This window comes from Lepus europaeus, chromosome 13, assembly GCF_033115175.1.
Source record: "Lepus europaeus isolate LE1 chromosome 13, mLepTim1.pri, whole genome shotgun sequence".
In the NCBI taxonomy this organism is placed as follows: Eukaryota; Metazoa; Chordata; class Mammalia; order Lagomorpha; family Leporidae; genus Lepus; species Lepus europaeus.
Window position 1 is genome coordinate 21,227,090 of NC_084839.1, and position 15,239 is coordinate 21,242,328.

The 15,239-nt window shown below is 51.5% G+C and overlaps 2 protein-coding genes across 3 annotated transcripts in view; one reads left to right on the forward strand and one right to left on the reverse strand.

Moving 5' to 3' along the window:
- The first annotated feature begins 97 nt into the window (after positions 1-97).
- FAM228B (family with sequence similarity 228 member B) overlaps positions 98-15,239 on the forward strand; it is a 47,294-nt gene continuing 32,152 nt past the window's right edge. The window contains exon 1 of the mRNA XM_062209039.1: positions 98-103. The gene's annotated coding sequence lies outside the window, so the exon portion shown is untranslated. The remainder of the gene's footprint in view (positions 104-15,239) is intronic.
- TP53I3 (tumor protein p53 inducible protein 3) lies at positions 514-6,507 on the reverse strand. Of its 2 annotated transcripts, none has more exons than XM_062209036.1 (6): positions 6,173-6,507; positions 5,755-5,896; positions 4,557-4,878; positions 3,081-3,293; positions 1,997-2,193; positions 514-1,042 (listed from the first exon to the last, which is right to left on the reverse strand). In XM_062209036.1, the coding sequence occupies exons 2-6, from the start codon at positions 5,890-5,892 to the stop codon at positions 860-862; spliced, it is 1,053 nt and encodes a 350-aa protein (XP_062065020.1). In that variant the 5' UTR covers positions 5,893-5,896; positions 6,173-6,507; the 3' UTR covers positions 514-859. The 2 variants fall into 2 exon arrangements, with proteins under 2 accessions (XP_062065020.1, XP_062065021.1); XM_062209037.1 differs by having other exon boundaries at positions 4,611-4,878; positions 6,173-6,504.

Below are 15,239 nucleotides of genomic sequence, written 5' to 3' on the forward strand. Positions count from 1 at the left end.
CCCGCAGCAATCCGTTGCGAGGCCGGAAGGCGGAAAGGCGAGCGCCCAAGACGCTTCCGGGTTCTGTACCGGAAAGGGCGGGACGCTGGCCCCAGAAGTTCCGGTAGGGTGGCCGAGAGCAGAGGAGGCGGGGTAAGGAGGGAGGGGGTGGAGCTAGCCCAGGTGAGTAGCGGGAGAGGGCGGGGCCTGGCCCGAGACTCCAGGCGGCCGAGCGCGCGGCTTGTTGTAAGCGGCGGCGCCGATGTGAGCCTGGGCCCCCAGCAGTCCGCAAGGCGGAGCCTACAGGGTTCTGGCGGCTTGTGTCGTGGCCCGAGCCTCCCGCCCTGGAGTGGCCCCTCATGGAGACCGTGCCCGTCCTGACTCCCACCTCGGCCCCGCCTCTGCGCCCCCAGCCGCCCCCAGTGACCACGCTGCTAAGTCCATTACTTTTATTTCCTTAGGCCGGCTTTATATGGGTCAGTTGACAAGGCGGACATGGGCGTGGATCAGTCTCTTTTTTTTATTTGACAGATAGAGAGACAGAGAAAAAGGTCTTCCTTCCGTTGGTTCACCCCCCAAATGGCCACTAAGGTTGGTGCTGCGCCGATCCGAAGCCAGGAGCCAGGTGCTCCTCCTGGTCTCCCACGCGGGTGCAGGGCCCAAGCACTTGGGCCATCCTCCACTGCACTCCCTGGCCACAGCAGAGAGCTGGACTGGAAGAGGAGCAACCGGGACTAGAACCCGGCGCCCATATGGGATGCCGGCGGCGCAGGCGGAGGACTAACCCAGAGAGCCACGGCGCCGGCCTCGGATCCAGTCTCAACTGCAAACCGAATTTTCTCAGTTTGCTCTGGGAAGGCCCGGGGTGGCCGCGTCCTGCTCAGTGTGGCAGCTCCAGGACGATTTTGCCCACGTTCTTGTTAGCTTCCATGTACTTATGGGCCTCCTGGATTTCAGTCGCGGGGTAGACTCTGTCCAGAACCGGCAGTAGACGCTGGGGGCCCTCCGTGGAGAAGTGGGGCAGAGCTTGCTCCGTGAAAGCTCTCACCAGCATCTGCTTGTACTAAGAAAAGGAAAAGGAGGCCATCAGCCTGGAGAGAGGCCCTATCCTGCTGCTACCCACCCCGCTTAGCTCTTCTGCAACTACACGTCTGGAAAAGCAGACAGGGCCAGGATCCTTAACCCCTTCACTTCCCAACAAGTAGGGGCACGCCCCTAAATGTGTAGTCTCCGTTCTGTGCCAGTTAAAAACTAAAGCCTGGAGGAAAACTCGTGTGCCCATGAAGATGCTTTGGTTAGCAACTGACGGCATGTATGCTGTCGATCCCCCACAATTCTATTGCCTGGAGACACTGGAGCTGCCTTAGTTTGTATGTATGCTAGTATGTATGTACGCTTGGTTTGTATGTAGTTAGTAAGTATGCTGTATGAGGTTTTTACGACTGACCTAACACATTTCTCAGAAGGCAGCCCCCTCACTAGGCGATGCTTGACTGTGTTAGTGATTCTGACAGCCTCAGGATTGTTGTTAAATAAAGGTGTCTTGCAAGAGACAGCCCAACATAGGCTCAGTGCAAAAAGAATGCTTAAGGTCCGTGATCCCCCAGCAGGTGTGAAGCCCGAAGGTGGGAAACATTTCCCAAGCTGGTGGCTGCTAGGCTGCCACACAGAGGTTCCAGAAACATGTGAGCTGTTGAAGGTAGAGGCTTACTTCCTTACCTACAAGGCTTTCTCAGCACACAGAGAAAAGGTCTGCCTTTGAAAACAGAATCTTAGTTATCAGAAGACTTCCTAATGTGGCCAATGCTTGCTTCCTTCTGCTAGAAGTTTAGAGGATACGAGTGTGCGAGGTACTTCCAAGACACTGGGGCTTCTGTCAGCGATTGTTCTCTGAAATCAGGTCGCCTGTTTATCCACAAGGTGGCAGATTTCTTCAGAGGCTCCTTCTGGGTTCACACAAAGGCAGCAGGCTTCTGGCTAACAGTGACATCATGATTTCTTTTCCCCCATCACTCACCTTTTTGTTCCTGGACCTCAGCAGACTAGCGATCAGACTTCCTCGTTTAGAAAGTAGCTTTGAAAACAGTGGCCCATTGATGTCGGCTCCTCCCATCAGGCCATAGAGAATCCAGCGCCCATCAACAGCCAGGCAGTGGACATTCTTCTCCCAGTAGGGGCCGCCTATGCAGTCTAGAATAAGGTTTACTCCAGCACCTTCCAGAGGAAAGATTTTTGGTGCAAAAATAAGATTCCATAGTCTATTTGCAGATACAATAAATACAGGTGCAATGAGTAAATCTATGGGTCGGAACTAGAAACTCGGCTCCTAGAAACATGTGGGCCACAGAGCTCAGATCGTGAACTCTAATGACGTGACGTGTGGTGCAGTTCATCTTTTAAGATCCCTCACCATGCAAGAGGGAGATGGGGCAGCACCATGTCCTGGCCTCGCCTCCTGCCCCTACCCAAGGGTAGTCTCACTGGTCCCCAGGCATGAGTGAGAACAGAACAGGGGAGCTCCACTCCAGGCCATGGGCAGGCTGATTATTCACATGAAAGGCAGGAAGTGTCAACACTGGCCAGTGCTTTACCATGAGCTGTCATAGGCTTGTGAATTTTGGTTCTGTCTCTCTCTCTCTCTCCTTTTTTCCTCATGAATAATGGAAAGGGTTGAGCTGAAAAGAGCCCAGATTTGGCTTGGGAATATAGACACATGCACTCCTACTGACCCATTTGGGGAGGTACCACCCCACCCCTCCTATGGGCCAGCTTCAATCTTGTCTCTGCCCTAAGCTTCCTGTAACTCATTGCCAGGTGGCTGACTGGGAGATGGAGGGCCCACATCATTCGAAGCCAACTGTGCATGATTATCCAGTTTCTAAAGCATGTATGTTTCATCACTTGCAGGCATGCACATGGTAACTATCTTGGACTTGAATGTTGACTTCCTGTGTCTTGGGGTCAAATAGCAGGGGCAGCTGTTGTACATTTAGCAAGGCAAGACTGAGCCAGGGCACTAGTGACTGGGGCACGCACGTAGGGGGTGGGGAGTAGGGATACTATTTACTCATCTCTTCAATTCCTGCTGCGCTGTGGTTTACCTTGGGTGAATTTCAGGGCTGCTTCAGAAAAATCCTCCTCTTTGTAATTGAAGCCGGCAGCTGCTCCAAGCTTTTCTGCCATCTGAAGCTTTTGCTGGGAGCCAGCTGTGACCAGAGGGATGGCCCCCGCCATCCGAGCAAGTTGGATGGCAGCTGTACCCACACCACTGGATCCTGCATGGATCAGCACCGTGTCTCCAGCCTGAACATTCCCTGTGATGGAAAGTACAGGAGCTGTTCTCTTCACTTTCCATATGATACACAGCCCCACACAGGTACATTCCGCCAAGATCATCTGGCCCTTGGGCCAAATGCCCATTGCCTGCTTTCTTCGACAGTTCTTTGTTGTCTTATTACCTCTGGAGAAGATGCATGACACCCTTTCGAAATACGGTTATTAGCAGCCACACCCATGATCTGGGAAGTAACACCACAATGCACATCTCTGACCTACACCCGAATAAGTAGGAATAACCCACTGTCACCGCCTGAAGCCAGCCCTTCTTCAGTCTGAAACGTGCCCAGCAGCTCCCACCGACCCAGGCACCACACAGGCACCAGGCCCCACTTCCTAAAATGGGTCTTTCTTTTTTTTTTTTTTAAAGAAATATATATATATATATATATATCTGGACAGGCAGAGTGTATAGTGAGAAAGAGACAGAGAGAAAGGTCTTCCTTTTGCCATTGGTTCACCCTCCAATGGCTGCTGTGGCCGGCGCATCGCGCTGATCCAAAGCCAGGAGCCAGGTGCTTCTCCTGGTCTCCCATGTGGGTGCAGGGCCCAAGCACTTGGGCCATCTCCACTGCCTTTCCGGGCCACAGCAGAGAGCTGGCCTGGAAGAGGGGCAACTGGGATAGAATCCGGCGCCCCAACCGGGACTAGAACCCTGTGTGCTGGCGCCGCAAGGCGGAGGATTAGCTTGTTGAGCCACGGCGCCGGCCCTAAAATGGGTCTTTCATTGTGTTACTTCTTCAGAATGCAAAGTGGTTCTCCATTGGCTTTGCATGGAGCTAAGATGGCCTGGCCTTCCCTGCTGCCACAGAGACCCTAGCCTCTTTCACAGGTGCCAACAGCCATCCTGAGTGGGACAGCGGCTCTCACCCTGTTGCTCTGGGCATCTTTCTACATACACCAATCTCTCTAAAGGCAGCGGCCAAGCCTTCCTCAGCTCCCTCCTGTAAGCCCCCAGCTGGCCTAGGAGGAATCGCGGAGGAGTAAGCGAGTTGACTGGCCGCTTCCATTGTACCGGGGCCTCCTCGGACAGAAGCTCAACAGGATTCTGAGAAGCTGAGACAGCTGATGGGCCCACAGCGTAAGATGTACACGGGCCTTCTATCTGCTAAACCACAATTCTAAGCCTCAACATCAAATCATTCTAACGCGGCTCGCGGACCTGATGCTACTGGTGGTACAGCAGGGCAGGTGCTAGGGGCCGTGGGCCTGGAGGACTGCTGGGGTGTGAGGCGGCTTACTCACGGAGGGCTTGAGCCACACTGTGCGGGGTGAGCGTGGGGGAACCTCCTCACCCACGAGGTGTAACAGCTGGAAGGCCGTGAGCCAGGCCTCAGGAATGGCTGCAGCCTGGAGCAAGGTCAGTCCTTCTGGGATGGGCATGAGGAACTCTTCCGGGACAGTGACATACTGAGCCTGGCCCCCTCCAGACAGCAGAGCCATAGCCGAGTCGCCAATCTTCCAATTCCCCCGGCAGCCAGGCCCCAGCTCTGCCACATGTCCAGATGCCTCGAGTCCCAAAATGCTGCTGGCTCCTGGGGGTGGGGGGTAGCCACCCTGCCTCTGCAGAGAAAGGGATGCGCATGATCAGAAATCTCTGTCACCATCCCTGGCTCCTCTTCCCAAGTCCCCTCTTTTGCTCACACAGAACATTCAGGGTGAAGTCAGGTTTTGTAAGTCAGGAAAAGGGAGAGAGAACTCCCATGTGCTGGTTCACTCCTCAAATGCTGGGTCGGGCTGGAGCCTGGACTGGGCACTCCATCCAGGTCTCCCACACGGGTGGCAGGGACTCCACCCCATGGATCATTACTCTAGACTCCCGGGGTCTGCATCGGGAGGAAGCTGAAGTCAGGAGCTGAAGTGAAAGCTGACCCCGGGTGCTCCGACGTGGGATGTGGGCGTCCTAACTAACTTGGCCAAGCACCCACCCCTGATGCACACTGCCGAATGATCCCCAACCAGTGCAATAGACAGAAGGGAGTTCTCCAGGGCACTGCCCTGCCAGCCCGAGACCCCCAGAGTGCAAAGAGCAAACTGTGGAGCCCTGGAGAGACGACTTGTATTACAGCTCCTCAGATCGCTCCCGTGCGCGGAGGCCTTGGGCTCACTGCCTCCCCACTCTGACTCCAGGTCCTCCATCCCTAGATGCAAACGATGAACCTCGGGGTTGTCTGTGGAGTAACCCCGCAAATGCCTCACACACACCCTTCCCCTTCTCTGGAGCCCTGAGCAGGCTGCGGACTAACCCAGGGTCGTTTCCGCTGTGCAAATGCTCCCTGATTTTGTTTTGTGCAAAGGTGTGTGTGGGGGGGGCAATCGGCTTCACCAGCATCCTGGTGATGGGTGTGGCCGGGAGCGCCCCAGTCGGGTAGTGGAAGCAAACTCCGGCTGAGGTCCCGGAGTCCCACCGTGCTAAGGATTCCGCGGACCCCCGGGTACCTGGAGAATGTCGGCCCGGTTCAGGGCGCTGGCCGCCACCTTCAGCAGGACTTCCCCGTCGCCCGGGCTCGGCTTCTCCACTTCCTTCAGGTAGAGGTTTTCTGCGCCGCCAGGCTGGTCAAAGTGCACGGCCAACATGTCGCTGGGGACACAGAGGGAGTGAGGAGGGCGCCCCTGCAGGCCGGCCCGACCCCGACCCCCGACCCCCGACCCCTGTCTCCCGAGCGGGTCTAGTCTCGGTCCCGCTCCGGCCTCCGAGGTCCCCGCCGCCGGGAGACGCGGCCCGCGGCGGACGCGGGTCCGGGCGCCGTGAACGGGGTGGCGGCGAAGCGCCGAGGAGCGTGTGGCGGGCTCCCCGCCGTCTGAGTTGGGGAGCCCAACCCGACCCGGCCCCCGGGGAGCGGGGAGGGTCACTCACCCGCGCCTGGCCCGGGGCCTCTCCGCGGCTGCAGGCGGTGCGGCGAGAACCGGAGCCCCGCGTGGACGCTCGGACTCCCGGCCGCCGAGGGGTGGGGCTGGGCGAGCCAATCCCCAGCCCTCGCTGGCGTCCTTGGCCCCTTCCGCGTTTGAAATGCAAGGCGCGGGCAGGCGTGTGCGGAGGGCCCCAGTCCTCGCCCTGGCCCAAGGAGGTCAGACCAACCACGCAGGAGGGAAGGTCATCACCTAAGCTACATCCCCTAGGGCCCTGGAGTCCCTGGCGGTCAGGAGACCTCCCCTCCTCCGGTCTGGGAAAGCCTGCGACCCCCTCTGAATCCAGGACCTGGCAGAGGGGAGGAGTAAGTTAGAATCCAATGGCAAAGCGGATGGAGGGAGGGAGGGAGGGGTCAGAACAATTACATTCTGCTGCAGGGAAGGAAAGCAAGTCAGGGCCGAGTAAGAGTCAGGAATCCTAGAAACCAAGGCAAGAGGGGATCCGGTGGTCAGTCAATGCAGGCGCAGTGCCCAGCGTCTGTTCAGCTCTGCTCCTGTCTGTCACCTTCCTTCTTGTGCCTGGGCCTCAGCAGACCGGCCTGCAGACTTCCTCACCTGCACAGCGGCTTGGAAAGCAATCGTCCATTGACTTCTGCTCCCCCAGGAGCCATGCAGAGCCCATCAGCCTTCTACACTCAGACTGCTTAGATCTCCCAGTGCAGTCCAGGATCATCATGGGATGGACATAAGGAGCTCTCTGGAACAGTGACATATTGTGACACTGGTCCCCACCAGGCAGCAGAGCCATGGCTGAGTCTCTGATTTTCAGCAGCCCGGCAGCCACGTGTCCAGATGCCTGGAGTCCCCAGATCCTGCCGGTTCCTGGGTGTAAGGCACACTGACCTTGTCTCTGAAGAATCGGATGCATAGATAAGTGGGTCTGAGGCCAAATGCCAGTCCTCCTTGTTGCAGGAGGCAGAGGGGAGTTGCTGGCTTAGAGCCTACGATGGTTTTCTAGGATGGGGGTACATCAGATAATATCCAAGTCACCATCGTTCTAAAAACAGATACCCCATGGACCTGTACAGAGATGGTCACTTAAAGCAGTCACTTGGGGCTGCTACTGTGGCACAGAGGGCCAAGCTGCCATCTGCAATGCCAGCATCCCTTATCAGAGCACTGGTTTGAGTCCTGGCTGCTCCACTTCCAATCCAGCTCCCGGCTAATGTACCTGGGAAAGCAGTGGAAGATGGCCCAAGTGCCTGGGCTCCTGTACCCCATGTGAGAGACTGGTATGGAGTTCCTGGCACCTGGCTTCCCAGCCCCAGCCATTGTGGCCATTAGGGGAGTGAACCAGCGGGTAGAAGATTCTCTCTCTCTCTCTCATTTATCTCTGTATCTCTTTCTGTGTCTCTCCTTCCCTCTGTCACTCTGCCTTTAAAATAAATATTTTTTCTTTTTTTAAAAAGCAGTCACCCCAGTGACAGCCACCTAGGCATCCTCCCCAGCCACTCTCGCAGTGGTGGTCAGCGTGTGGAGTCAGCTTGCTGAGGTCTGAAACCCTGAAAGGTGGGGCTGGAGAGGCAACTTCCTCAGCCCTGCCTCTTCTGCTCTGAACTTGGCTTCCACAAGTAGGTGGGCCATGGCAGGGGGTAGGGGGGTGGGGGGAGATGGCGGTGGTCTTTTCTCACTTGAAACTGGATGGGGCTGGTGCTATGGTGGGTAAAGCTGCCACCTGCAGTGTTGGCATCTCATATGGGCACCAGTTGGTGTCCCGGCTGCTCCACTTCCTGATCCAGCTCTCTGCTATGGCCTGGGAAAGCAGTAGAGGTTGGCCCAAGTCCTTGGGCCCCTGCACCCACGTGGGAGACCTGGAGGAAGCTCCTGGCTCCTGGCTCCTGGCTCCTGGCTCACTTTGTCCAGTGAGCTCCCAGCCCCAACAGAGGGTGCTGCGAAGTTCTGCTGAGTCACCTTGAGACAGCAGCTTCTCTGGGTCCAAGTCCAGCAGCTCAGTGGTGACTCACGGTCTGGAACAGTGTAAGCATTGACCCTTGGTCCTAGAGGAGCTGGAACTGGAGCAGTGGACCATGGTGGTTTCTGTGCCTGCAGGATTTTCTCTGGGGTCTTCACCCTCCCTCCACGGGCAACCCCGAGACTGGGGATTCAAAGCCCAGCAGTGGGGACCTTGAGGACCCTTTGTCTACTCCTGTCTCTTAGGGCCACCTCTCTGGCGACCTGCCTCTGCTGTCTTTCTGGACATGAATCCACGGTGGCTCAGGGCCCAGGGCATTTCTTCCTGTTTAAGGTGGTGGTCTCCCGAAGAAGCTCCTGGCTTCGGGTCAGTGCAGCTCTGGCTGTTGCGGCCAATTGGGGAGTGAACCAACGGATGGAAGACCGACCTCTCTCTCTTTCTCTGCCTCTCCTTCTCTCTCTGTGTAACTCTGACTTTCAAATAAAATAAATAAATCTGCAAAAAAAATTTAAAGAAATATAAAAAGGTGGTTGTCTTACATTTTTAAATTCTTAGACAAATAATATTTTTAAAAACTATGTGTTCTCTCACATTTTTAAGCTGATATTGTAAAATTTCATCCCTCTCTTTTTTTAAGATTTATTTATTTATTTGAAAGTCAGAGTTACATAGAGAGAAGGAGAGGCAGAGAGAGAGAGAGAGAGGAAGAGAAGTCTTCCATATGCTGCTTCACTCCCCAATTAGCCACAACAGCCAGAACTATGCTGATCTGAAGCCAGGAGCCAGGAGCTTCTTCCAGGTCTCCCACATGGGTGCAGGGGCCCAAGCACTTGGGCCTTCTTCTACTGCTTTCACAGGCCGCAGCAGAGAGCTGGATTGGAAGAGGAGCAGCCGGGACTTGAACCGGTGCCCATATGGGATGCCGGCACTGCAGACGGTGGCTTTACCCGCTATGCCACAGTAAAATTCCATCTCAAATAGCTGCAAAATATAATTACTTCTGATCACAAATATTGCATTTTAAACTCTTACATCAGGCCTCTTAAATGTTATCAACTAGAATTCTGCTTTCAGAGCAAGTTGATATGTATTTTTACAATATTTATTTATGTATGTATGAGGCAGAGAGAGACAGTGAGCTCCTATTTGCTGGTTTACTACACAAAGCCCTCATCAGCCTCTAGTCGGGGCTGAAGTCAGCAGCTGGGAAGTCAGTCCAGGTCTTCCGTGTGGGTGGTAGGAACCCAACTACTTGAGCCCTCACTACTGCTCCCAGGGTCTGCATCAGTAGGAGGCGGGTCAGGAGTGCAGCTGGTATTGAACCCTGGCAGTGACATGGGCCGTGGGTAACCTGACACCTGAAGTACTAGGCCAAATGCCTGCCCCCCCCCCAAGTACTTTTTATATCTATGGATGAATATGACTTATCACTGAAATGGGGCTGGGTCTGACATTAAATTTCTTCCTAGACAAGCTCTGAAAAACCCTTGCATACATTAGATGGGAAAGAAAGAAATTTCATTACAGGAATTATCAGAATGTCAGTCAATTCTTTGAATGCCTCTGAGTTACATGAGGAAAAAAAAAAAACACATAATAACCTATCATCAAAAATTATTTCCCACAGTCTGTCTGGTGACAATTTAATTAGGTCTTGTTTCAATTTTATTGAAAGTATGGACTCAGAGACCACCCAGTCTGTAAAACTTTTGTTTCCCGATCATAAGTGTCAGTCAGGTTCTCAGTTTCTGGGATTAAACCAACAGATTTTTTGAAGACTTATCAAATGATTATTAATTTTATCTGCTTTTTTATTTCAGTTAGAGGCACCTTGTTTAAATTGATATCCTCAGGAAAGATTCAGAAGGTTAAAAACGTTAATACATTTCTGCTAAGACCATTTTTAAAAATAAATTCCTTTTATCTTGTCACAGGCTTCAAATATATTTTCATTGACATCTTGGAGCTGCAGGCCTAGCTCCTTTATGAACTGTATCTGTGACATTCTTATTGGCAAAGCCAGTCCTCATTGTTAATCAGCCAAACCTCATTACTTTCTATCAGGAAAGGCTGCTCATTTTTCAGCTGAAGGAGTCGTGTTACTGCGTGCCTGTGACAATCATCTTGCTTCTGAACTTTAATGTGGATGGATAAGGCACGGAGCCTCTCTCCCTAGACAAGTTAGAATATGAAGGTTTTCACTGATGCTCTTTTTTCTTTACTTTCACTGGCCTCTCCTTCACATATGATGTAATTTTAAATAATAGAGGATGGAAGAGTTCATTACATTTAAAAATATTCAAAAATTTCCTTGTCTTTGGCACCCTGCAAGCCAAGCACCATTGGGGCTAGAGGAGCTTCTGCCCTTCTTTTGCAAAATGGGGGAGGGGAGGGGAAGGGAGGGGAGGTGAGGGAGGGGCAGTAGAAAAGTGGAACTGTAGGACCCCTACATCACGGGGACTACTAAGTCAGCAGATCAGTTTCAGGAAAGTACACTGGAAGTTGCAATATGGGAAAAAATGAACCCTTTAAAGCCGTGCATGCCTGTGTGCCCCTTCTAAGCTCACTGTGAGCTGTATGAAAACACACAGGAGACTTGTTCCAGTAGACAACTGCTGCCTGTGTACCTCCAGAAGTTTGAGGGGTCTTCAGATAGTTCATATAAAATGTGTATTGAAAAAATTTTGTGCATGGATTTCAAAGTTTTTTTGCATCCCCCCAAAATGTATTTTTTCTTCCATTTTTGTACCTTTTGATGTACCCCCGTATTATGCAGCTACTACCAAAGGGCTTTGTGGGTCCCTCTGAGTAGCTGAATCCAATTGGAACTCAGTAATGAGAATAATAGGAAGCCACTGAGACGTCCTACCTAGGAGGCTCCCATTTCGTACTTGCCTTGAGGTTGTCCATTAACAAGGCTCCCAAGAGACCTCCGTGAGTGCACTAGAGCCCTGTGTGTAGGAAAGGTTGGCTGGTCAGCTCCTGGGGGCTTCTTCATGCCTGCAATACACTATTTATTGTTTTACAATTTATTTTCATTTTATTTGTAAATCAGAGAGAGAAGAAGAGCTATCTCCCATCTGCTGGTTCACTCTACAAATGTCTGCAACAGCCAGGGAAGCCCAGGGCCAAAGCCAGGAGCCAGAAATTCAACTCCTGTCACCCACACAGGTAGAAGAACCCAAGAAGTTGAACCACCATCCATTCCTCCGAGGGTGCACATTAGCAGGAAGCTGGATTGGAAGCAGAGCCAGGACCAGAACCAGGCACTCTGATATGGGATTCAGGTGTCCCAAGTGATTTACCAACTGCTTCAGCCAGTGCCCGCCTCACCTTTAGTACTGTAGACAAATCACCTCAGTCCAGGGACATTGCTGCTGCTTATCAGCACATGGAGAATGGATATACAGTCCAGAAAACTGAGTAAGGAAATCCAGGTGCCACTGTGTGGAGTTACAAGGATAAATCATGGTCATGAGGACCAAACTGCAAAATGTCTGGGTAGCTCTATATGGGAAGTGGATTCAGGACAAGCTGAGATGACTGAGATGAGCTAATGTTCAGTAGCTCATTTGGCTAAGATAGCAAAATATATCCACCTCTACACCGGGTACAATCTTGCCACCCAAACCAGATGTGGCATAGTAAAAACATTTATTTTGTCCCTGGTTCAGGGTTCCTAAAATTTATGAGACTTCTCGAGTGACAGTAGTATTTTTTTTATCCATGCTAATGACTTGACTTTGTGGAAGGGTTCGCAGCTTCAGGATGGGGGTGGGGGTCACCAGAGAAACCCAATGCTGTGATTAGAGAGTTGAAATGTTCAGCCTTGTTGCAAAACAACTCTAAACTAGTTGGAGGAATTGCTATAGAATCCTAGTCTTCTCAACCCATCACTGACATCGGGGTATGCGATTGTTTGCCAAGGGCAGAGCAAGGAGCATGGTAGCTATGGCTTCACTCCCGGGCTTCCTGAGGGGCTAATGGGAAGGTTCTAATGAACCAGGGCTGAGAGGTGTGTGATCAGCTCATGTCCAGCTTCCTGGTTGGGCAGAGATGCTCCTGCCCTTCCTTTGGTCGGTTATGCTGTGCTCTTCTGGGAGCTTTATGATGGAGGGTCTCAAATGGTCCGAGGAGTTACATGCAGGTGTTCATGTTCTGCCCCAGACCTGGAACTTCACTGCCTGGATCTGGAATAAACAAAAGCCCCCTGGATAATACTGGCCATCAAAGTTTTATCTGTTGGAGATGCAAATGACTTCTTGAGTGATTAGAACTTTGTCGGGCCAGTTATACCATTCTCTCAATTCAGTGAATTCCTTTTGATAAGTAGTTAATCCTAAAGGACAATAACCTCTTGGGCTAAAGGAGACAGACAAGAGGCTGGGTCCTGGGGATATCTTGTTTCTATATTAGAGATTTTTTTTTTTTTTTTTTTTGACAGGCAGAGTGGATAGTAAGACAGAGAGACAGAGAGAAAGGTCTTCCTTTTTGCCGTTGGTTCACCCTCCAATGGCTGCTGCGGCCGGCGCATCTCGCTGATCCAAAGCCAGGAGCCAGGTGCTTCTCCTGGTCTCCCATGCGGGTGCAGGGCCCAAGCACTTGGGCCATCCTCCACTGCACTCCCGGGCCATAGCAGAGAGCTGGCCTGGAAGAGGGGCAACCGGGACAGAATCCGGCGCCCCAACCGGGACTAGAACCCGGTGTGCTGGCGCCGCAAGGCAGAGGATTAGCCTGTTAAGCCACGGCGCGGCCTTCTATATTAGGGATTTTCTTAAAAGAGTTGTCTCAGCCTCACCACCTGACCTCTAGGGAGGGGAGAGTGGAGACTGAGTTCCGTCATGCAGTCACAGGTTGGATCAGTTACACCTTCATAATGAAACCCTATAGAACCACCCAGGAATGCCAAGGTTTGGAGAGCTTCAGTTCGGTGGACTCACCAAGGAGCTGGGAGGGTTATGTCTTCGGAGGTTATGGAGGCTCCGCCCCCTGTCCTCAACCCCGCCTTCCATGCCTTCCCCTGTGCATTTCTTCCATTCGGCCGTTCCTGAATTGTATCCTTTATAATAAAACTGTAATCATAGCTATGAATTTATCACTTTCTTGAAGTCTGGTAGTCTTTCTACTAAATTATCAAACCTTCCTGTTGGGGCTGGTGAGTTAAGCCACCATTTGGTTACACGAGTGGCCTATACTGGAGTGCCAGTTTGAGGCCTGGCTGCTCAGCTTCAGATCTAGGTTCCTGCTGATGTGCTTGGGAAAGTAGGAGATGACCCAAGTACCTGGACTCCTGCCACTCATGTTGGAGACCAGGATGAAGTTCCTGGCTCCTGGCTTTGGCCTGGCCCAGGCCTGGCTGTTGTAGCTATTTGAAGAGTGAGCCAGCAGATGGAAGGCCTCTCTATTTCCCTCTGTTGCTCTGCCTTTCAAACAAATAAACCTTAAAAAAACAAACCAACCTGTTATGAGAATCTTTGCTTTCAAAATTGACAGCCAAATCAGAAGTGCAGTAGTCCAAGGACCTAGGACTTGTAACTGACATCTGAAGTGGGACCAGCCTTGTGGAAACTGGGCTGCTTAACCTGTGATGTCAGGGAGTTAGTGTCAAAACGGAATTGTAGAGGAAGGGAGTTTAGCCTATTGGTTAAGATGCCGAGGTCCCATACTGGAGTGTATGGGTTTGAGTCTCAGCTCCACTCCTAATGCAGACCCTGGAGGCAGCAGGAATGGTTCAAGTAATTGGGTCCCTGCCTCCCAGACCAAGTGGGAAACCTGGATTGAGTTCTAGGCTTTGGTCCCAGCTCTGTTATTGTGGGCATCTGGGCAGTAAACAGTTGAGGGGAACTTCCTCTCTCTGCTTCTCAAATAAAAAGAGAAAATTTTTAAAAATTGAATTGCAGGACACTTGGCTGGTGTCAGAGCACTACTGATGGAAACACTAGATTACTGAAATTTTCTCAAAGTTCCTCCTACTTGCAATGGGCATCTGACCATCTACTCCAGTGACTCCTTATCTGAGCTTCCCTAGCTAACCAACTTCCATCGTCAGTGGTTCCACATCTCTCCATGCACTTATCCTTCTGTGCAAATGTTCAAGTCCTGCAGGCTTCAGAGCTCTGCAAGCCTCCACTCCAGTCCAGCCACTTTTGATGATACAGAGTAAATTTAGCTGGAAGTAGTGATAGCTCTGATTTCAGTGTAGTTTTGGGCCTCGGCATGCCTAACCTCTTTTGGAGCTGAGGCCAGAAGTCCTTAAGTGCTCCCTGGCTTGTCTTGCCCACCTCATAAATATTTATATGTTGTACATCTCGATATTGCTCAGGTGTGACTGTCCAATGTCACCATGCCTTAACACTCTCTGAAATTAAGTGATCTGCCTCTCCAGTCTGACTCAGCTAGTTCAACTGACCATACAGTATTTCCTCTCATTCCTACCCACTGGGGTGCTCAGAAAGACTGCCACAGACCCAACCCATGAGATAGGACACTGCTAAATTCATGTTGAATCATATTCAATTCCTTCGATCCTCAAACCAAACTGCCAGTTATAAATCATGATGTAAAAGTTTTTCCCTGTGAGAAACAAAACACAAACTCCAAAGAGCTCTGAAGTTGCTCAGACTCTCATCTTGAAATTCCACTTCCAGACTTAAGAGGGGCTGGCACTGTGGTGCAGTGAACTGTCACCTGCAATGCTGCCAGCTCCTCCAGCTGCTCTACTTCCAGTCCAGCTCCCTGCTAATGTGCTTGGGAAAACAGGCTTTGGCCTGGCTCAGCCCTGGCTGTTGCAGCCATTTGGGGAGTGAACCAGCACATGCAAGATCTGTCACTTTGCCTTTCAAATAAATAAACAAATATTTAAAAATAGACAAAGAATTGTGTAAAAGTTGTAAAACACAGTATTAAGAAGTAAAAAAAACAGAAATAACCTAAATAACAAAGAATGGTACTGTATTTAAACTACATGATATTCAATGATTTTCCAAAGCAGTTTCAATGATATTCAAGGTATTTAACATTATGCTGAATGAACATAGTGGATGTCAACTATATGCACTGCGGATCTAAGTGGGGGCAAAAGTTACATGCTCTGTGCCTCAAG